This window comes from Danio rerio, chromosome 1 (assembly GCF_049306965.1).
Source record: "Danio rerio strain Tuebingen ecotype United States chromosome 1, GRCz12tu, whole genome shotgun sequence".
In the NCBI taxonomy this organism is placed as follows: Eukaryota; Metazoa; Chordata; class Actinopteri; order Cypriniformes; family Danionidae; genus Danio; species Danio rerio.
This window is the reverse complement of record NC_133176.1, coordinates 41,515,735-41,540,000: the sequence shown is the minus strand read 5'-3', so window position 1 is coordinate 41,540,000 and position 24,266 is coordinate 41,515,735. Positions and strand designations below refer to the sequence as shown.

At 34.2% G+C, this 24,266-nt stretch overlaps 2 protein-coding genes across 7 annotated transcripts in view; both read left to right on the top strand.

The window, feature by feature from the left end:
* Positions 1-6,141, top strand: part of glra3 (glycine receptor, alpha 3) — a 105,987-nt gene extending 99,846 nt beyond the window's left edge. Inside the window, exons 9-10 of one of the 2 annotated variants that reach the window (XM_021477569.3) lie at positions 1,251-1,367; positions 4,011-6,141. In XM_021477569.3, the coding sequence (XP_021333244.1) occupies positions 1,251-1,367; positions 4,011-4,286 (393 nt within the window). In that variant the 3' untranslated portion in view covers positions 4,287-6,141. 2 annotated transcript variants of the gene reach the window in all.
* Positions 6,142-7,273: 1,132 nt separating this feature from the next.
* Positions 7,274-23,715, top strand: hpgd (15-hydroxyprostaglandin dehydrogenase). 5 transcript variants are annotated; one of them, XR_002458421.3, is made up of 7 exons: positions 7,274-7,379; positions 7,569-7,692; positions 9,035-9,141; positions 9,520-9,616; positions 19,442-19,518; positions 19,725-19,862; positions 23,180-23,715. XR_002458421.3 is itself a non-coding variant. In XM_021475540.3 (7 exons), the coding sequence occupies exons 1-7, from the start codon at positions 7,287-7,289 to the stop codon at positions 23,188-23,190; spliced, it is 612 nt and encodes a 203-aa protein (XP_021331215.1). In that variant the 5' UTR covers positions 7,274-7,286; the 3' UTR covers positions 23,191-23,715. The 5 variants fall into 5 exon arrangements, 2 of the variants coding, with proteins under 2 accessions (XP_021331215.1, NP_001313470.1); XR_012402261.1 differs by having other exon boundaries at positions 19,725-19,923; XM_021475540.3 differs by having other exon boundaries at positions 19,760-19,862.
* Positions 23,716-24,266: the final 551 nt, after the last annotated feature.

Here is a 24,266-nt window from a genome sequence, read left to right as displayed (position 1 = left end):
CAAATCAAGTTAAGTCTCAGCATTCTCAGTTGAAACCACTTGATTATTATTTTTTCATGCAGTCTAATTTCATGTACTTTTAAAAATTCAGGTAATTTAAGCACATAGCAGTAAAAAATAATATATGCAGTATTCTTGGTTTAATCTGGTTTGATTTTATGCAATTTTTGTTTTTCGAATTCTGGCAATTGATGCACAATAAAACAATAGTAGAGCAATTCCAAGCAAATGTCAACCTTGCCATGAAAAAAATAAGTTTTCACCAAAATACGGAAACCGTATAAAGTATTGTGTGTAAGCATTGAGCAAGTATTTTATAGTACTTAAAAAAAACTCCAATGATTTCAAACTATTATATTTGATTTACCAGTCACACATATCGATATTTCACATTAGTCACATGCATAATGGAGCGATGTCACATCCACAACGACACTTTTTCCTTCATAAATGCAAAAATATAAAATAAAATAAATAATTTTTGTTTTATATAGAGCAGACTCTTATCATTATGATTATCATTATTTATTTTGGGTTGTGTAGTTTAATTCACATAATTTCTACAAAGTATGTTGTATACTGCAAACTCGCTAACTTTTTTTGGTCACATCCATGACGCATGTTTATTTTCCTCATTTAAAATATAAAAATTGCTTACAAATCGATATTTTTCTGATCCCCTAACTCTGTGGTCAGTTGTTCTGGAAAATATAAACAGATTTTTCAATATAAAGTTAACATACATTATGAGTGAATTTATGTTTTGAATTTTTACTGCAAATGTCACATCCATAGCGCTGAAATTGCTCATTAACATTTGATTCACTAGATTTTTTTTTCATACAGTCTAAACTCATTTACTATTACAAATTCAAGCAATTTGACTAAATTAAATAAGATATTTTCAGCATTCTCAGTTGAAACCACTTAACTAACATTGTTTTTATGCGGTCTGATTCCATGTAGCCTAATCTTATAAATGCAGATCTTATATCAAGTGCAGCATAAATAATATTTGAGCATTCTCTGTTGAATTCATTTAGTTTTTAAAACCAACCCTTTTTTCCTTTCCCTCTAACTTCCCTTACTTTTATATTATTAAAGCCATTGCTTGTTAATATTTATGTTATTTGGTTATTCATTTTCACTTTTGGACCTTGCATGATACCCTGCATGTGGAGAGCTATTGTTTTATCAGTTTGCATGCTTTGTGTTTCTTTCTCTCTTCAATCCCCCTGCTGTGCTGAAAGACATTCGATCAAACATTTGATGAGGAGCTTGCCGAGTCATTGCGTCGTATCAATGGCTCACGCAGTGCCGAGCCGGTTTACGGATCAATGGGCCAGCTTGACCAAACTAATGACATGGTAAAGAGCATAGCACTTCATTTCTGTCCTTGCCTTTGCTTATGACATCGGTATACTATCTCTTCCCTTAATTTCTAATCACATGCTCTTGTTTATAGAGTCCGGCCCCCATGAAACAGCATGCCTCATTATTTTAGTAACAATTAGACAGGCGATTCAGATTTTAAAAAAGCCATTTCTGTCTTTTGTGATTAATACATTTACAACCATTGACAAATTTTGGAATCTTACATTACAATTCACCTTTTTTTCCTATGAAGACGACAGAAGGTACTTCGGTTTGGAAAAGCTTATAAGCTATAGCTTTAAAATTAACTCAATCATAAGGTTAATCTACAAATAATACTAATCCTTGACTTTGACCAAGGAAATTATTTTTGTTTATACTTTGTATTTTTGTTGTGATGTTAAACAAAGTTAACATTTACTGAACATTTACGAACAATTGATTTCCGTGTGCTCTTAATTTACAATGTTTTTCATTAATAATTTACTGGAATGCTTTAAGTATATCTTACACTTTTAAAAATGTATATTTTTCAGATAAATTACATTCTCTTTCTCTTTTGCATCTAATCTCTAGCAGCGGTGTCTACTGTATAAGGCTTAATACAGGTCAAATTTGAAGGGAAATCAGTTTAAAATATTACCAATCAATCAATTTTCCAATCATTTCTAACATTACAAGTGACTTAACAATTGTGTGAATTGCTACAGAGTTAATAGGGCTTTTGGAGTTATGTTTTAATAGTAGTAAAGCATAATAATGTTTTCACAGTTGAAAGTGCTTTAAATGTTCAACAATTATTGAGTAACATCAGCTCATTATACAGAGTTTATGAAAACACAAGTCATTGCCATATTTCGAGCAACTGTATCATTGGGCATAATTTTTTTTTTTTAAATAATTACTGTAACTAGTATATAATATTTTAAAGCAGAAGCTAGTAACAAAAAAAGCATAATGCAGTTTAGTTTTATGAATTAAACAATAATCAGAAATGTATCACTTTACAATTTTTAGTTTATGGGTATATGCATTGACTAACACATTTCATTGACCTTTTTTTAATCAAACAACATTAAGAGAACAACATAATGAATGTATAATCATTTTATGTGCACTATAAAAAGTGTTTAGTTGACTTTAGTTTAAAAACGTGAGTAGACCAATTGTCTTAACATTATTAAGTAAACTAAACAATTGTCAAGTGAACTTAACAGTTCCAAGTTAGAACAGAATTACTCAACTTTTTGAAATAAAATCAACTCGTGGGTGGCGCAGTGGGTAGTGCTGTCGCCTCACAGCAAGAAGGTCACTGGTTCGAGCCTCGGCTGGGTCAGTTGGCATTTCTGTGTGGAGTTTGCATGTTCTTCCCGTGTTTGTGTGGGTTTCCTCCAGGTAGTCCGGTTTCCCCCACAAGTCCAAAGACATGTGGTATAAGTTAATTGGGTATGCTAAAATTGAACATATGAGTGTGAATGAACGTGTATGGATGTTTCCCAGTGATGAGTTGCAGTTGGAAGGGTGTCTGCTGCATAACATATGCTGGATTGGTGGTTCATTCCATTGTGGCAACCCTAGATTAATAAAGGGACTAAATTAAGCCGAAAATTAATGAAATCTTGTCACTTTTAAGGCAATGGATTTACTCACTTGTTTTAAGTAATCGCTTCTTTGTGAATATAAACAACCATTCAAATGTTCTGGATCAATAGTAACATTTCATTCGGCAAGAATGCAATAATGCTGTTCTTTTTAACTTCTCTTAAAATATTAAAGGGATAGTTCACCCAAAAATGCATGTCTTCATTCACAGTACTCAACCTTGACTTGTTCCAAACTAGTTTGAAGGTTTGTGTGTACATGTCAAGTTAAGGGTGAACAAATGATGAATAGTTCACCTCTGAACTATATCATTAGTCAGTGATGATGATGCAATAGGTAGGTGTGGCTCCGTGGCTCCACCTTATTTAATGAGTTAATCGTTAACAGGCAAGCTGTTTAGAAAGCATATCAAGGGGCTTAATCACTAGAGCTGCAAAGACATTGTGACATTTTAAAATGTTATAACTTAATAATTTAGGTTTGTTAAAATAAAAAAACAAAACAAAATTAATTTGTGTATATTTAATTCTAACATTGGTATTTAATTAAAATGACAAAATACAAGAGTTCTGAGTATTCTACCTTAAATGACTGTAATGGTCAAATTATCTTAATTCATTTCTGCATTCGCTTTTCCTTTGAATATGTGTGCCTCTTTGTTTGCATAAAGTTGCTAGGCAACAAAAAAATAATCAAAATATGGTATTTGTATAATTATATTTTAGGATGAAGTCAGACATTCAAAGTTTAATTCTACAAATCTCAACAGAAGTTTTGTATACAAATATAATGTGGTAAAAAGTTGTTTTGGGGACAGTCTTAAAGTATATGAACAGTCAAACTGACTGCTATGGCCATTCAAGTAGAATTCTGGTCGTTTCAGTGTTAAACTAACAAACAACTCATGGAACTAAAACAGAGTGCCAATACAGTGAAGATGGTTCACAATATTATATTATATTACACAATTTGCTATGATGGGATGGAATATTTGTATATTTATTTCACTTATATGTATATTTTCTTTTTCTAAGGAGGAGGAGGTGCGGGAGAGCCGGCTGAGCTTTACGCCAAACGCAGGGAAAGACGGTGCTGTGCCCAAAACTGCTAACAATGCAGCCACAACACCATCTGAACCCGCTGTTGCTCCCGGAAAGAGTCACGAGGAAATGAGAAAACTCTTCATCGATCGAGCCAAAAAGATCGACACTGTGTCTCGTGCCGGATTCCCACTGGCCTTCCTGTTTTTCAATATTTTCTATTGGGTTCTATACAAAATCCTTCGCCACGAGGATGTGCACAAGCCATAGAAGGACCATGGTTTGTGGACGAACTGCATATCGCTGAACTCTGGTGAACATTTCCTGCCAAGATCTATGCTGGAGTCTGAAAACGACTGAGAAAAACTGTGATGTCAAGGACCAAATGGCTACATTCAATGGTTTGTTTGTGTTGTACACCCATATAGACACTGCGCTCACTATGCAAAGGATAGACATTTGTAGGGACACTTACACACCTGTCCTGCAACTGAACCAACAGTGGACAGCACTTCTACACATTTTTAATACAGAAGCACAGTCCGACACTGACTACTACTGCCCCCTGTTGAGACAATGTGTGCGTGTGTTTGTCTTACACTGGTTTTTGTTGACTTTGTCGTCTTACAGCTTTACTGCCAATGTTCTGTGTTGTATTTTTCATATACAGCTATTGAATATAGCAGAGTGCAAGAGCAGAGATCAGTATTATAAAACTTTCCACACAATGTGTAATGTTGATTATTTTATAACAAAGTATTTAATAGTTTTTTTTTTTAAACATTACCCTTAATCATTTTCATCACAACATGATCGTCGACCAGCTCTAAAAACCAGCATCCAGGCCAAAAACATTCTGAGCTAAATCTCAAGAATGCCCTTGAACCAGCAAAGATTGTTTTGTTTGTTTACAGCTACCTTAATGGCTTCAAGAAAGCACAATTTGAAAACTTTAATTGCTAGCGTACTGTCAGCAACCACAGAGAAATTGAAACCATCTTTCAAGTCCAGCGCAAGTTTCTCTTAAACAAAAGCATTACTGTTCAAAAACCATTGTTAGTTACGTCAAACAAATGATGCCACTGCAGAATAATTCAGCTGGGAGTGAATTCTGTGTTACAAGTTCATAAATGGAGAAAAGAATTAAAGGAAGGCTGCAGTCTCGGCCAATATGTTATACAAGTCCTCCGACAACGAAAAAAATATATAATTAAGTGTCTCAAAATGATCATTTGAATGGTTTTTAACCTAATCTAATTGCATGTATGGCGATTATTTAACTATAAAATTTAAGTGGACTATAAAAGACTATTTAAATACTGCCTCTAAAGTTCATTTGAGTGCTATTATAAACATACAGATGTGAAGGGAACACATTTTCAGTTTATCCAGATTGACCAGGTATGTTTTAATATTTAAAAATAAATGCAAAAAGCATGACATTTAGATGTTATGCAGTTATCCACCAAATATTGCTTTCTTAATCCATTTAAAGTTAAAACACTGGCAAATACAAACATTTCTGAAAATATGACACCCTTTTGTTATTTTGACTAGATGTAAATGTGATTTTAAATTTAAATTGAGGATATGTGATCAATAATTTGTAAAACAAAAATAAATATTATATTATATTTGAATGCATAACTATAAATTATAAATTCAGAAAGACTGAGAATTTCAAAGTCTCTTATTTTCTCCCATATCTCTGTATAAATCTAAAATTGTGAAATGTTTATTTATTTTGTTGTATTCAGTTTTGTTTTTTTGTTTTTTTTTCAATGATGTGTTAGATAACACTGTTTAAAAACACTGGGACCAGGCTTTTTTTTTTATTTTGGTCATGATGACGTTGATGACCTTTTGTCTGGAATAATTGTCTTTTCTTTTGAAACTAAATGAGTCTGCTGAAAAACTGTGCCATAGAAATTTTCGAAGCATATCTGTTCTCACACATTCCTACGAGTAAATAGAGCAGCGATGTTGTGTTTGAAACATCATCTGACATCAGCATTTGGCGCACATATTATAGAATGGATTCAAGAATCCCCCAGACATTTACAATACAATGCAAGAGCATTTGTAATTTATTTTGTACAAACATAATTAAATGTTATGCATGACCTCAAGTCTGATGTACTTCCTTTTCAGTCAAAAAGAAGCTGTCAGTCAAAATGTTCTTATTGCTATTAAGGCTACAGGTGAGATGCTTTGTTCTTCTATGTACAGATGTAAATACATTTGGCCACTTTTTTGCTTTACAGTGTCGGTGTTATAGACATTACACACTTAGCTAACTTAGCAGTTTAATACATACAAGGCGAGTTAAAAATACACAAACACACAAAACTATATTATTGTCTATATAAAATGGGCTACACTTCTGGAAAAAAGAAAAAGAAACTGTCATAGAAGTTCTTGTTTACACTACAATTACCATTAAAGTATTACAAAGCATCAAATAACCATCAAAACCAGCACATTTTAAAGGGTAAATGCAAAATGAATACCAGTAGAAGCCCCACATTTAAACCAACATAATTTAAATTATATGCAACAATACAAAAAATCAGTTTTGTTTTGTTTTTCTCCTCAGCAGGGCAGTTTCACTTTTATATCATAAGGGTAGTTTCTTCATTCTTTCATCCATTTTTCTTCAGCTTAGTCCCTTTAACCATCAGGGGTCGCCACAGTGGAATGAACCGTCAACTTATCAAGCATGTTTTACACAGTGGATGCCCTGCCAGCTGCACTGCATAAAAACACCCATATACACTCATTCACACACACACACACTAGGGCCAGTTTAGCTTATCCAATTCACCTACATGTCTTTGGACTGTGGGGGAAACCGGAGCACCCGTAGGATAGAACATGGGGAGAACAGGCAAACTTCACACAGAAATGACCCAGCCGGGACTCGAACCACGACCTTCTTGCTGTGAGGTGACAGTGCCAACCACTGAGCTATATAGGTAGTTATATCATATACATATTAAGTTTATAAAATAAAGCTCTGTCTCTTCTTCATTCACATTAATTTACTCTATACGCGTGTTTGTACTTGTACTGTACTTGACGCCTGCCGAGGGCATTAGAGCGAAAGCGCACGCTAAATTGTTAGTTAGCCTACCTATCATCTCTAGAGTGTAAATCATAGTTTGTAAAACGACACTTGGCCGCCTGTGTTTACTGTAGTAGCGCTCATCTACACGCCCACTTCTGACTGTATACATAAAGCGGTGCGCGGTGCTCTCGGCGGGGAACAGCATGAGTCTCCACGGGAAAACGGCTCTGGTGACCGGCGGCGCACAAGGCATCGGGAGAGCCGTGGTGGAAGAACTGCTTCAGAATGGAGCAAAGGTGGCGCTTTGTTAGATTCCTTTCTCGTTTTTTACGAATTTAATTCGGGTTTTAAACTTTGCAAAACTTTTTAGGACTCTTTTAGTTCACTTTACTTCTTATTTTGGGTCTTTTTCCATCATATTTTGGTTCAATATTTGTTTTAGCGTGACTTTATTAGCCTAATCCACTTACTATTTGATAACTCAGGTTGCACTGGTTGATCTGAACCAATCTGTGGGAGAGGAATGTAAAAGTGATTTAGATGACCAGTTTGGAGAGGATAACTGTATTTTCATCCAGTGTGATGTGACGGACGGAGAAAAACTTGGAGGTAAAATCATACTTCTGCTATTATACTTTGTTGTGCTTCGTTTTCGATTTGAATTCGACCTTTCAGTCAAATTTCTCACTGCTATTAAAAAAGAAGCTGCAGGTAGGCTACACGTGTTCGTCTGTAAACCATTCTCTCTCACACACGTAAATAATAAACGCTGTTTTCTTATAAAAGCGTTGAAAAGTAAAGGTTATTTAGCATGGTTCCATGATGATATCTACAGTAACATCTATTGAACCTTCATTCCACAAATTAAGTTTTCACTAAAAGGTACATTGTGGTTCATTCATGATTTTCTTTATTCTGAATGAAGATACTTTGAAGAAAGCAGAGAACCTGCAACCACTAACTTCTACAGTAAAAAACAAAAAACATATAGGCTGCTATGAAAGTCAATAGTTACAAGTTTCCAGCTTCCTTCAAAATATCATCATATGCATTCAACAAACAATTCGAATAAGGTTTGAAACAAGTAAAGGGTGAGGAAATGACAGAATGTTCATGTTTGTGAATTATCCCTTAAATTACAATAACCATGCTTTTTGGGGGATTTTTTGTAGTTATAAGCATATGAGCAAAAATTACTGTCAGTGTTACACATGTAACATCTAAGTCAACAGAAATAGCACTAATAAAATGTATTACCACCACAAAATATTAAAAGTGGCATTTATAATTGATTTGGCATAGGTTGATACAGTATCACTTTCTCATACCTGAAAAATGATCTACTTTTGTGCACCTGCACACACAGCACATCTGATTCCTGAACAGAGTGTCGTTGTTTGCGAAGTTAATTAGGTTTTACATTCACAGGCCCTCGGGCCACCACTGAGGAATGCTACTGAGATTTTGACGTTTTAACACAATCAATTGTTTTGCTTTTAGTTTGTAAGCGGCTCCAATATTTTCTCCATGACAAGAGCATATGGGTCTGTGGATTGGAGATTTTGCATTCCTGCTGAACTTGTTTACTAAAGTCACTTCCTATAGAGTTTAATGAAAAGTTTCTTTGTGGAATGCTGCAGCTGCAGGTCAGGTGAGGGCACAAGCTGGCTGGCCTTCAAATACTAGAAAGCTATCTATCTGAATTCCCCAGGTAGTTTTGATATACCGATGTCAAACTAAATTGCAACTATTGTGAATTAAAAACTTCCTTACTGGCATCAGTGACTCCACGAAGAGCCTTTTTATTCCCTACAAAAATGTACCGAGTGGAAGAAAGTAAAAAAAATAAATAAATAAAAGAGTTTACTCAATTAAAAGGTTTAAGTGGAACAAAAAAAAAGTTTGGTCTTCCTGGCACTTTTATTCTGAATGCTTTTCTTTTTTGTTTTAGATGCCTTTCGAAACACAGTAGACAGGTTTGGTCGATTGGATATTGTCATCAATAATGCTGGAATCAACAATGAGAAGAACTGGGAAAAGACCATTGAAGTCAATTTGGTGAGTCCAAAAAAACAAAACAAAAAACCACGATGCTTGAAATGCAATTACATAAATAATAAGAAAACATAACTTTGATAGATAATGCAAAACTTAATCTCATTTTTATTCAGCACATCTCATGATTCACACAATGTAAGGATCACACTCTGTACCTTTGGGCACAGCATTCACACACATAACAAAAATACTCCACCTCCTACTTCTAGTCCAAAAGATTTCACAATAGCGAATGAAGTGGAAGGGATTAATGCACTTCTAAGTGAACATACGGATCTTTAAAATTATTCATGCTCCACAGAGTGATTTACAGTGTAATAATGTGTGCTAAAGTTCAAGTCAACATCTGTGCAAGTTTATACAATTGTTTTCTTCCAGACATCTGTTATAAAGGGGACATATTTAGCACTAGAACACATGAGTAAAGAGTACGGAAAGCAAGGAGGGGCAATCATCAACGTCTCGTCTATGGCAGGTGAGCTGCTGAAAACTTTACCATGCTTCTTATATATTGTTTTTAAAAAGCAGGTTGTGCATAGCCTTGTGCTTTAAATGGTTATTAGCAACTATAGAATGAGTCAAATGTTTGCTCACACTAAGCAAATATATTTAACCCAGTTAAATTGCTTCTGTTTTGTGTGTTGCCAAGGATCTGTGCTTGCTTTTGTAAAATGAAAACTGCAATTACATCTCAATGTAATAAATAGAGTGCATTTATAGGTCAAGCGGTTGATGATTAAGATGCTAGAGAGTTGGAAAGATCATCATTAAAGGTCATTCAGGCACACCTTTATTTCCATGAAAACAGTTTTCAACATTTAATAGGAGTACAAAATACCAGGAAAGCATAAAGATAATCACAGTATGTTGCAATGTAGACACTTTAACCTGCAAAAGTAAAGGTGCAGTTTTAAAGAAAAAATAAAAAATAAATTTTAAACATTTAAGTAAGCCTTTGGACCACATAATTACGAGTATTTTTATGTATTTATATCTAAAAGTTAGACCCATACATTGGTTTATACAGGCTCTGAAACATTCAATACTTATAACATTGGAGTTATTTATATATTACAGATGTAAAACCCTTACTTTTGAATACTGGAAACACTGAATTGATATTTCGGTGGTGTACCTTTTTAAAAAGTAAGGTTTAAAAATAAATGTTTAAAATGTTAAAAAAATTGAAATAAGGTTAAAATAAAAGTTGTCATAAAATAGTAATAAAATAAATGTATTCTGCTCTGTCACTTCTGTTGCAAGCTCAATTGTTGAATAATTGTTTGCAAATGCAAAGTCATTACTTTACTTTGTGTTTGATTTACTTTTTTCTCCCTTTGCTTTTTTGAAATGTTCCACAGACAACCAAATTATTAAAATGATCCTGTTCTCTCAAATCACTGAGAATGACAGTGAAGTGACTGTAATATTCATGCCAGGCCAGTAGTTGACAATGCTGAGTAATAAGAACATTATGTGCCTGCACACACATGGTCCTGTAGTCCACAAAGGTGTTTTGGCTATCAAGTGCATGTGCATGCCTATAGACCGAATGTGTCATTTTAGCTGTCACCGTTTACACAAATTGGCATTTTGTAGTTTGCACAGAGAGAGAGAGAAATAAACTTTTTTTCTTTTTAGGCCGCAAAAATATTATAATCATGTAGTGAATGTGCTGGTTGTGCCTTCATGAGTAGACAGTGCATTTGATCAACAAGTGTAATGCAGCCACGCCAGCAGATATCAATATGAAGACTGCATTGGAAAAAAGCCAATTTAAAGTAATTCAGAGCTTATAAGGCAACAGCTTTTCCTGTCATATTGAAGATTTCTCAGACAAATGTAACATTACTGGTAATCTTCTTACTTGTGCCTCAAATGACACATTTATGCATTTTCATTAATGCATTTCTGAACCTCAAAGAACTCAATTATTAAGTGCATGAACATTTTAAGTTTACTTATTTTGTCATTCAACATTAAATTCCCCTTTATAGTAAATTATTTTCTGTTAATTAACAGTTCCATATTTTGTGTTTTCTGTATATTTACAGTTGTGAATTGCATTATGGGACCTTGATCTTTGCTTTGTCAATTTTTGATGGTAAAAATTCAACTCTACAGTTTAACAAAGTGACTTTTATTGGCGTATTAGTAGTCTATATAATGTAAAAGAAATAATATATTGAGAAATAAGTCTGTAAATTAAAATAAAAAGTACAGGGCAGTGCACCAACCCAGACAATATATCACAATATTTGACTTTAAACTATTAAAAATGTTAGTCCCTTTTTCAAACTTTTCAAGGTTAAAAATTGTTAAAAGAAAGATCAAAGTCCCATAATGCAATTCAACAGCTTAAAAAAACAAAACATAACAAAATATGAAAAACAGCTAATTTACGGATATTTTTACAGTCTACTTATGCTTTTTATACTAACCAGATTATGGTATAATTGGGATGCACTGCACTGTTTTCTAAATTTTTAAACAGACTTTTATCTTTTAACATCTTTTTAACTTTAGAGCTCAAAAAATACCTCTTCCATCAACAGCATAACACAAGAAAGGGAATCCATCTGCCATCAGATAACTGTGTTTTGGCACCATTGTGCTGAGACATAGATTAACTGATTCTGTGTGTACTGTATTGTATACATAGATATGTGTGTGTGTGTGTGTGTATGATGAATGGTGCCTGACAGTGAACTTCAAAACCCCCGGGTCTTCAGAGAGTTATTCCCTCAGTGCCTCTCAAGTTTCTTGAACTAATGTAATGTGATTGAATATTTGTGATTTTGGCACTTGTTTTTGCATTAGAGTGACATTTAGATCAAGTTAAAATACAGATGCTTGGCTGTTCTTTAATGCTGACAACACTGAAGTTAATGTAGACAGAATAGTTGCACCAAAAACTATTCACCAGGGGCCTCATGTACGAAGACTTGCGTGGAAATCTTACTAAAATATTGCGTACGCACAAAGCTGTAAATGTGCGTACGCAGAAAAAAATTCAGATGTATGAAACACTGCGTACGCCGAATCTCACGCATATTCTTTTGTACATCTGAATGAACGTGAAACTGAGCGCAACATGCACGAGCACAAAACCCCTCCCTGCCTCCTCCCCCGTATGAATATGCTAATGACTATGCTAATGGCAAAACCCAACGAAAAAGCAACAGCAAAATCAAGCAAAAAGAGAAACTTTGAACAGATTGTGAATTGGAGGTGCTGCTTTCGGAGGTAGACCGGAGAAAAGCTGTGTTATTTGCAAGTTTGTTCTCCGGAATTAACAACAAAAGAGAAAAATAGAGTGGGAGAGTTTAGCTGATACGGTTAACACAGTTGGGTCTGAACATCGCACTGAGTGCATTTAAGAAAGAAATAGTGTGGTTTATATCTATAAAATGTTGCACTATCTTTAGTAGTCTCAGTGGCGCAGCTCATACGACGCATGTGTTCATGAACTGACACGTTCGAGCATAAATTCGGTTCGAATCCAGCGTCTGATGAACTCTTTCTTCTTTTTTTTCCCGCTACATATCAGATTTTGCCCACTATTTATCACGAGAAAGACTAGTAGGAATCATCAATAAGTTTGTGCATCATATTTTATTTGCACATTTATTGAATGGAAATGTTTCTGATTCACGCATGCAAATTCATCTTCAGATAGTGTCTTTATAGCAATGTGCGTGCGGTAGATCGCTCAGATTACATTGGGAAAACAGGCGACCGCTGCAAATTGTGCTTTAATGTTTAGCTGCTCAACTGTATGGTATGGAAATCTTACATACCTACTAGATGAACCTGTCTCATACAGCTGCCATTGCAAGGATCAGACACTTTGTAGAGAAGAATTTAACACAACTGCCTCTAGGAGTCGCCAATGGAAATAAAACAGACACGCACAAAAAATGTGCGTACGCCTGCCAGAAAGCTGCCGTGAACCTGCGCACATTCCCACGTTCAGTTCATTGTTAGTAAATCCAAACGTGAGCGATTCTGAGCGTGAAACCTGGCGTACGCAAAGTTTTTGTGCGTGTGTGATTGAGAGCGTGTTGGTGGCTGGAAGGGCATACACAACTTAAACCATAAGCCAGAGTAACTGGCAGTTCATTCCATTGTGGTGAGTGACCCCTGACCCCTGATTGCTACACATTTTTAGAAACCATTCTCAAAAGTGCTATGATTGTACAGCCATCCAGTGCATTGTGATTGGCTAAGTACTCAAGCATGCGACAAATATTATGGCCTTCTCTTATCAATTTGAGGCTGAATCTGTTCCAGAAAATGCAGATGATGAAAACACAGTGTCTCCATGACATGGCGGGGACAGATTGGATCTTATCTTTGCACAAACAAACTTGTAACACTCTCATTATAATCTCATCAAATGACCTCTTTGATAAATATTTCAGCTTGCACTAGTAGCCACATGTTCTCATGTCTGGGCAATTTTATGCCCTTTTTTGTGTCCTTTTTTTGTGTCCTAAAATGATCCTATTTTTCATATTTACCAGTTCCAATGCAGTAATATAAAATCACATGTAGTGATTTTAATTAGTTTTAATTATTAATTTATATAAATTTTACAGGGCTGTTGATGTTTGATTCTGATTGGCTGATGACTATTATCAGGTGTGCAGTTATTTTTAGACCCTGTAAATATAGGTTGTTTTCACATGACGTCATTGATGATGCGCAAGACTCAGATGGAGGGCAGGAGGTGATTCTTCTACATAGAAATCGCTACTAGGAGTTAAAAAAGTAATGTTTTGTGTTGTTTATAATTGTTTAAATGGGCCAAAATAAGAAATGCCAAACAGCTTTTATAGGCTTTCAGTTTTCGCTCGTACAGGGGAAAAGTTCAAGAACTTGGTTTTAAAAGACTGAAATGTGATAAACAATCATTCAATATATTCATGTGTGCAAAAGTTTTTTGACAGCACTATTAATTATTATATTCAGGCCTGGTTTATTATACATTAACGTGTCAGATAAAAATGAGATACAAACACCACCACACTTATACAAAATTCAGAAGAACACACAACAAAAGAAAACTCTGTCTTCGTAACATAAGGATCATGCTATTTTCTCCTTTAAAATGTGACAAAACACAAAAATGTCCCCTTTCCCCTATGTTTCCAATTAGTTTTTTTTTTACTTCCTGTTCTCCATCCGAATTTTGCATGTCACCAGAACCACATGACTGAAAACAACCTATACTGTATGTCTGTGTATATGCATATACTGTATGTATATACACCACTAAATATGTCTAATTTAATTTAACAGTGTATATAGCCATCAAAAATACTGTCAAGCATATTTAGAACAAGAATCATTTGATGACATTTTATTTGATGCATACAGCACTGTATGGCAGTTTTATAAACATTAAGTGTCTAAATCAAATAGTAAAGATTTATACTGTATCATAATTGTTGTTTTAAGTTTTTTTGTGAGCATCATTTTCAGAAACCCCCAACCTTTACTGGAATGAGTCTATTAGAATGCAGCCAATTGCCTGTGTAATTTGAGATAATGTGGCAAAAATGCCCCATCAAATGTGTTGCCTGTATATTCATATCATGTGGGTTAGTTAAATATCACACGTGTAGTTTCTCTCATCTTAGCAGCTTGAATGAAAATAACTGACTTCATGCAACAATTCAGCCACAACAACAACAACAGTTAATATTTGTCTTAGAACATTTTTAGACATAATGGTGTCTGTTTTTACCCTGTTTCACACCAACACAGTGGTTAAGTCAACAGTTTAAAGGTCTAATAATAACAATAATAATAATAATAATAATAATACTTAATTAGCTTTTAAATTATTCAGAAATTTTGACAATCATTTAATGAACAATTCAGTGAATTGTTTATACTGTAAAAAGCAACTTGCCTCTACCTGCTGCAGGGTTGCTAAGTCTGTTGATTCCTGCTACTCCTGTTTTTACATATAGCATCAGTTTTGTTTATATGATTGTGTTGAAAATTTTCTACCAATGATTAAAGCTGCACTTGCTTGATAAATATGCAATTTTGTGATGTGCATGGGGCACTTGAGGAGAGACTGTATGCAGCTGATAGCATTTATATGGGAATAGATTTACAGAACTCCACAGGACTGCTGTTAAATAATAACTAAAATATATATGTGATCTTAAGAAGAAAGTCTGTCGATTTGGTTTAATTAATGATGATTAAAAAAGTAATGTTTCTTCATAACACTATATAGTAATTATAAAGATTGAGTTCTTTTCAAAAACAAAAATGTTTATAATTCATGCTGTGAGGAAACAAAAACAGAAAAGTAGGAATGGGTGATAACATATTTTGAGTTTTAATAATATTGGGCTGTACGTTTTGCCTGTTTTTGACTAGCCGTTGGGCTAGTTTTGTTGCAAAAACCTGGCAACCCTGACATACGTCACAAATTTAAAAATGAATCACCCAGAGTTGTGTCTGATATTGTTTCATATTTGCCAGCATTACAACTGAACCATAATTAAACTGATCATATCTAAATCATTAAACGTGTATAATGAAGATTATAATTCAAATTATATACTTTTATTTTGGCCTTTAAAACATAATTGATACAAGTAAAAAAAAATCTACTGAATAAATCTTTTTTTTCAACATTTGCTAAACTAAAAAAAAAAAAAATAATTCATTTTTTCTAGTTTTCTCTTACTGTACGTACACTACAAAAAAGTTGGATTGTTAAGTATGTATGTTTAGTATGGATAAGCCCAACCATTGGGTTTTTGAATTCATTTTAACCAAATGGTTGGGTTTGTCAATAGTATTCCAAAATTATGTTAAAACAACCCAGCAAATTTTAATTGTAACATTAAGGCCTAATCCTAATTCTGTTTTTTACCCCTTCCCCTTGGCCCTTGAAACAGAGTAGGAAAGGGAAGGGCTTCAAATTTTACCCCTAAGAAATGGGACAGCTCTACAACACCTGCACACATCATGATATGTCATCGCGATCTCTTGCTTCATATGAGACTGATGACAGTGACTGCTGTAGTTATTCCAGTTGTGTTATTTTTTGGTATTTATCTTATAAATCACCAAAGGCAACAATATCATGTTATTATAACGATATAATGTGGCTATAAGCTTGTAACTGTCCTGTGCATTTACACCGTGGCCATATTCATCAATGTAAACGCACCAAAACTAACATAAACATTATACTGTAAAAAATCATTCCCATCTACTATTGTGGGACTATACAAGAGTTATTATAGATTATAGATGACAACTTTATTTTATTTTATTTTTTTTACAAAGGCAGTTATTATTGTATTAAACATATGCTTTTTTTGCTGTAAAATAATTAGTAATGACAAAAAAACTTTTGACTTCCGTGTGCAGCCATCTTGCCGTTGTAGATGGTGTAATTCTGGGAAATTTACTTACTTCTTGGTTTCAAGTGTAGTCCTGAAAAATCTTTGTTTCGAGGGATATCTACCCCTACCCCTTAGCTCTATGCCTTTAAGCTAAAGAGTATTGGGACAACCCTACCCCATCACTTGAAAAGGGGAAGGGCGAAAAGGTAGAATTGGGATTGTGCCTGAAAGCACACAACAGTTTAACAATAGGCATTTCACTCCATACAGAGAGACACTTTTTTCGGCCCTCAAACCTTTAAAAGCATTTAAGGATAGAACTGAAATAAGTATATGGTGGGTTTTTGCAGCTATGCTGAATGGAAACATGTCTTGGTAAGATGATCTCATTGTTTGCGTTACTTTATGAGGATCTTACCCCTTAATTAGCATGTTTACAGACAAGCAGGCTTGACGAACGTCTTCAAGATATTAATGTAGTAAAATGGGAAACAGAGGTTCTCTTTGTGTAAAAGTGGGTTAATGACTGGATGTACATTAAATGTTGTGTTTAGATGTGTTCATCCAGAACACACAAGGACTGTTTAATTTAAATACTGTCTCAGCTATTTGCCCCCGGCGTCTTTGGCTTCCTTGGTTTAATGCAGCTTGTAAATGTTGTTTATTATAACAGCGTCTGAATGCTCCATTTGCTCCAACAGAGTCTGAAAATCTATTGGAATTCTCCAGTAACTCTCTATATTCATGAACTGCATTTATTCATAACATGCAATTTAACAAGATAATAGAGAAAGAAAGAAAAAAAAAACAGGTGATTTTGCTACAGAAAGGTGGATGTTTAAGTCTGTAAAGCATCAAACTGCCCTATAAAGTTTCAAATATAAACTGAGGAAATTGTTCTTTTTCTAAAGACGCACTGTGCTTTCAGTCTATTTGATCCATTGGTTCAAACAGACTGAAAAGCCACTAGATTTTCATGCTTGAATTGAAGGAGAAATCTTCAGCCTTGGAAGATCCAGGGATTTTCCATGACGAAGGTATTGGAAATCATTCACAGGCTATGTTTTGTTGAAGTCTCAATGAGATGAAAACCTTGCACTTGTACAAATAACAGATTGTAATATCACAGCCCAGTTACAAAACATCTCATTTAGACAAGCTGGAATGATAATGTTCTCACACCTTAAAAAGTGATTAGTTAACTAATAATTACATTAAAGAGTGGGTGAACCTGCTGCTTTTAAAGCAATTAGTTGACTTTACATTAAGTCAGTTGGTAAATGATTATGTGCATAATTACTAAAAATAAGACAGCAACTAATTTTTACAGTGCATGAACTTTCAATAAATAGAAATAACTCATGTATACATCTTTTACTCCCCTTCATGTTCAAAACATTTTCTTTTTTTTTTCTGTGGGAAAACAAACGAAAGAAAAAGTGAAAGAAAAAAAAGGTTTACAGTTAATGAGCTGTTGCAAAAATGACAAAATAGTGCACATTTAAAATAAATAAATCTCTTAGTTTAGGGCTCACCGCAGTTGTCAAAAAAATAAATAAAATTGAAATATGACATTTAGTCAGAATATCCAATTTTCCCAGTTGTTGTGATTGAAAAACCAAGGTTAATCTACCAAATATTGATGTCTTATCGCTTCTGAAGTTTAAAAATTGGTACTGTGTGGTCAAAAATCTTCTTTTGTGGAGAAAAAAGGCTATTGGTTGGATTTTGTTTTATTTAGTAAACTACACATGGCATTACTTCCAACTCTATTAAATTAAATTAGTTGTCTTTTTTGTATAAAATTTCAATTCACTGTATGATTAGTCTGCAGTCAAATGTTTTCTACACTACCTGATAAAAGCCTTGTCATTGATCCCAGTTGTAAGAGCAACAAATAATAACTTGACTTCTAGTTGATCATTTGGAAAAGTGGCAGTAGATTTTTTTTTTTGATGAATCATCTGTCGAACTGCTTTCAAATCCTCACAAAAGACCTATTGGGACCCACATGGACTGAAGATTCTCACATGGTGAAAGAAAAGTCATGGTTTGGGGATTACAGTGTGGGGGTGTGTGAGAGATCTCCAGAGTGGCTGTCAACATCAACAGCCTGAGGTATCAGGATAGTTGTGCTGCCCATTACATTACAAACCACAGGAGAGGGCAAATTCTTCAGCAGGATAGCGCTCCTCATACTTCAGCCTCTACAACAAAGTTCCTGAAAGCAAAGGTCAAGGTGCTCCAGGATTGGCCAGCCCAGTCACCAGTTATGAACAATATTGAGCATGTCTGGGGTAGGATGGAGGCGGCATTTAAGATGAATCCAAAGAATCCTGATGAACTCAAGAGTCCTGCAAGAACACTTTCTTTGCCGTTCCAGATGACTTTATTAATAAGTTATTTAAGTCAATGCAGAGATGCATGGATGCAGTCGTCCAAGCTCATGGGAGTCAAACACAATATTAATTATTTTTCCACAGAAGTGTGTCTTTATGTTCTATACTGTACATAATTCCTGTTCAGAGTCAAGACTTTTGTCTAAGCAAAGTCAAACCTTAGTGTCCTAATTAAATCATTAAAAATCAAGGCCTGATCATATTTTATTTTGGTATAATAAGCATAATCTAGAGGCCTTTGTCTTTCAAATAAGCCACTTCTGGTTCCAAATGATCAACTAGAAGTCAAGTTATTATTTGCTGTTCATAAAACTTGGATAGACAACAAAACTTGTCAGGTAGTGTAGAGAGGAAGCTTTCTTCTGAAATCACTTACATTTGGGCCTGCTTTTTACACAACAAGCTACAGCACAGTTACAGAAAGGTTTCTAATAAATCTGCTTAAGTCATACAGGTTACTTAACATAAAATGTTTGTATGAGTAAAATATAAAGTAATTTTTTATTTGTTTCTCCCCAGCTTTTCTCCATTCTCCTCACCAGCCAGTGTACACAGCGACGAAGTATGGAGTGATCGGGTTTTCACGAGCCATGGCAGTGAGTACATCAATCCTCTCTACATGCAAATCCCTTTCCCTAAAATATGGCACATTCCTACACCTGACATGCAAACCTGCCGACCCAGTGCGCATTTTACAGCCCAGCATTCCCCCCCAAAGAGAGAGTAGTTGTGTTTGTGCTCACAGATAGGATCTCCTACCCCTGTATGTTGACACATTCTTTGCGCTGTGTGTGTAATTTAGGCTGACCGTGTTTGGACACGTTTTGTTGTCGGCAGGACGCATCTGAACAGGGCAATTACGGAGTGAGGATCAACGCACTGTGCCCGGCCTTTGTGGACACACAACTCCTTCAGACCGTGGAGCACGAGGAAACAATGGGCAAGTTTGTCAAGTACAAAGATGATTTCAAACAAAGGATGGACAAGTATGGTGTTCTTAAGTAAGCAGAGTTTACTACCTTAAATACCGCTTTCTTCTGTGAGGGATTGCCTTCTGTTTGGCTTTGCTTTGTTATTTTAAGTCACATGAATAAACTGTTTGTTTGGGCAGACAGCAAAAGATACTGTAGATAATGCAAATATGTTTCTAGTCCAGACTTTCAACTGCTGAAAAGACATCAATGCTTTGAAACCTACCATTACAGGAAAATCTAGACATGAAGATTTAATCCGCCCTTAATCAGTGGGTGGTGCAAAAGGAATGTTGTGCTTTTGAGGATTTTTGATGTGTGCTTTAAATCAAACTCCTTCACCTCAACAAATAGTCTACAGTTTTATATAGATGCCACTTTTTTATTCTTTTGAATTTTGAATAAGTAGTACTATTGTTATAGTGCTGGCAGTGCATACTGTATAAAGGTTGTAGTATTTGATTTTTCACACTTTCTTAAATAGATGTTTTGGGGTTATGTCTCTCTAGGCACATGAGAGAGGATGCATTTAAAGTTTTAGTTTGTTGGCAAGAACATTGACAGGATTAGTTTGGTGACATGAATCTAAACCTCTCGGGAGTTGTGTGTAATGACTTTGCATCTTCTTGGACACTTTTAATGCTTCTGCACTGTAAATATTTAGCTGTATTTATAAAGCATCCGAGTCTTGAGGTCAGTCAACTTAAACTTTATTGCCACGTCACAACATGAGTGAACATACAGTGGAAGGAAATGTTGTAACAGAACCACTGTGCTACATAAATAAACAACGAGGACGAGCTACTCAGAACCTACTGTATATATTTAACTAACATACTAGAACGGTAATCTAATGTGCTACTTCTAAAAACTACTAACTATACATATACTATATGTAACTATGCACATATCCTAAACCAGACTATACAAGTACTTTTACATGAGACAGAACAATTCAGTGCAAGATAATGTGCAAAAGAAGTATTTAAGGTTGAAGAAAACAAGTGATGCAACATGATTTGTGGTACATTCACATGTAAACATCGTTTTCTTAATCGAGTCCTTGTAAGATAGAGTTTAAGTGTATAGTGAATATAGAGAGAAGACCATTTCTACAGGTGGTTTGTCAAGCACTCTCACCTGTGTGTAGCACACTTAGGGGCCATTCACATAGAATGTGTTTTTCCATTTCCGTACAATGTGCTACCTTTCTGTTTTTCAATGCAAACATACATTTAACAGGTATGTTTGACTGCTATGTTCGCATCTTGCGTCTTTTAAAGTGCCGTGCACATGATCTTCAACATTCACATGCAGAGCAGCTCATCACTGTTAGTTGGACCACTTAAAAAAGGTTGGAGGTGGGGTAAGCGTTGTGTTACAGTAGCAAGATGGCAGTTTTATTTTATGTTCTATCATAGCGAAGTAATCACTCATTGTGGATACATCCAGATATCCTGAGTTATATTAAGTATGTTCAAGTGCTTATAACATATTGTTCTCCTATTTCTAAGGGGTCCATTATTGTCATTATTACATCATGTTCATAATATCACATTAAAAGGATCTTGCGCTACGTTGAGCTGTTTTTAAACACGTTCCTGAGTGCAGCATCTCAAGCTTTTAGAAGCAAAGACGCATTCGATGTGAATGAGCCCTTAGAAATGCACATTTTTAAAGGCATACGCAATGATTGTAAGAAAGTGTCTGGTGCAAATGTGCACTCGTACTAATGTTTTGCACAATTTATATGGAAGGGGATAATAATCACAGGACTGATTATTCTAGATTATTCCAAAAGGTTAAAGATAAAACTAACATAAGTTACAAGTGGTAACTGCAGGATGAAGGCAAGTAACATAGTAAACGTAACAATTAAGCACACATTTTTTTTTTTTACTAAACTAAAAAAGTACTCACTTTTTAAACTAATTAATAGTACAACTGCAGAGAAAAAAAAAGTACCCAAATCAATTTGAGTATTTGTGAATACTGGTTCTTTGTAAAACACTGGTTCTTACAGATTAAAGCATAACAGGTTTATCACTAACCCAATGCAAATCAGAGGCTTTATTCTTCCAAAACAGATGTACAAGATGGTGCCAGTCAAGAACAGTGTGTGACATAAGCACATAAATACATACATGAATAACTCAAAAATGGTCAAGATGAGCCAGGACCCGGATAAGCCAGTGTTATTTCTTTCAGCGAAAATAATAAAATAGTAACATTTAATTATAAGCCAAAAATCAACCCTTTTTTATGCAACCTGTCTATTTTGTGAAAATAAATATTTTCCACTTGGCCACAAAAAAACACAAATATAATTTAATTATACAGTTCTGACTGGGTTTAGTTTTATTTATTTAATAAATTTCACCTAAACAAATTAAAATTCAGCAATTATTTCTATGTGCATATATAATGATTTTGATATAAAATTTGTCATACTATCGTGGTCAGAAATTAGTATTTAAAGAGAAAAAAAAAATCATCCTTGGCTTTAGTTTAGATTTTTATTGTATCTATATACACAAATTTATTCCTTTAGTGAAAAATGTTTACAGCACTAGTATTTGGACAGAGAAGTTCAGTTATTCTTGCTTCACATACAAGAGCCATGTCTTCATTCTTGCTGCCACATGGCTTATTGCAGCTTCTGCAAGAGCCAAATGAGATTTATTCTTGCACATCAAGAATTTCCAATGTTAAGACATCAATAATGTACTAAATTAAACCTGTTCATCATGCACTTTGACCTTTGAAGCATCAGATTTCAGTCCTTTGGGAGTTTCTTTTTCTCTTGAACAAAACTGAAGATATTATAAAGAACATTGGAAATCGCTAGCCATTGACATACTCAGTATAAGTCAATGAAAAAAAAATCCATGATACACCACATGCTTCAAAATATCTTCTTTTGTACAGTATTAGCAGTAAACAAAAACAGCAAATAGAAAGGTTCGGAATCAACCATTAGAGCAAAAATAAATATTTGTTTGAACAAATACTTAATGAACATTCATTTAAATGTAAACAAATTATTTAATCTGCCCCTCCAGGATTTTACAGGAGCGTTGTTTTGATATCAGAGGCCGAAAAGGACTTATTTTGTGAATTTTCTCAAAGAGTATAGCATTATATGCATTGATCATTGTGTTTTGTTGTGAAAACACACACACATCTTGTAAAATTTTGCTTTATTTGACAATTAGACAAAATCTTGGAGGCACTGATTAAATTGTACAGAAAATTGACATCTGCTTTTGTCTGTGTGTATCTACAGGCCATCGCTGATTGCAGAAGGAATGCTGAGACTCATAACAGATGAAAGCCTCAATGGAGCTGTGATGAAAATCACCTGTTCTAAAGGCATTCACTTCCACACCTATGAGCCTCTGTCAGCTTGATTCATACCTTCAAACTGGAGCTGTTCATCTTTTTTCTCTTCTCTTCGTTTATTGAAGTGCCTCAAACAACTGGTTGAACAAACCAAACCTTGCTGTATACCCAGTTACAAAAAAAAAAAAAAAAAAAGAGAAGGTATGCAGTGGTCTACATTTGAATCGGTTTAAAGCTTTAATCAGAGTTGTTATAAAACTATTGAACAACACCCATTCTTATCTTTGGACAATTTCGATCCCCTTCACTACAGTAGCTTCCAGTTTATGACTTCACTCAATTAAAAAGGATTGCATAGTGGTATCTTAGGCCTCTTTCTAACTGGTTTTCTTTTTTGCAAAGCCCTTGAACATTTTGTACATAATTGCCTTAATTGTGAGCAATTCCTTGTGACAATAAAATCATATTTATTATCATTAAGTTACTGTTTTCATCATGCATTCACATATAACATATATATATATATATATATATATATATATATATATATATATATATATATATATATATTTTGTTTTTTTTTTGTTTTTTTTACACATACAAACATTCTTGATCATAAAGAGATTTTATATACCATTATAGAATTTTGAAAATGTTTTTACTGCAATGTTTCTAATTTTGTATTATTTTTTAAAGGTAAAATAGCAAACATGGGTAAAAATGTTCCACTATAATATATATAAAAATATAACATCTAATTTTGACCTGTACTTAAAATATATACAAACATAATAGTCACAATTATTAAGTTTTATTATGTTAGAAATTATATTAAAATAAAACAATTTGCTGACAGATGGATAAAACCTAGTGGAAATAAACAAATATATAAACATTGTTACACTAAATTGCATTTTCATGGGTGTTTTTTGTAAATCTAGATAAAAATATTTGAGTCGTGGGTCCCACTTTAGATTAAGTGGTCTATTGTAACTACACGTTATTTACATATACAAATAAGTCCAATTTAT

Bases quoted from the DNA above. Each gene is read 5' to 3' on its own strand.
- hpgd (NM_001326541.1), top strand. From the start codon at position 7,287: ATGAGTCTCCACGGGAAAACGGCTCTGGTGACCGGCGGCGCACAAGGC. The intron at 7,380-7,568 runs GTGGCGCTTTGT...TTGATAACTCAG, and splicing joins TGCTTCAGAATGGAGCAAAG to GTTGCACTGGTTGATCTGAA. The intron at 7,693-9,034 runs GTAAAATCATAC...TTTTTGTTTTAG, and splicing joins GGACGGAGAAAAACTTGGAG to ATGCCTTTCGAAACACAGTA.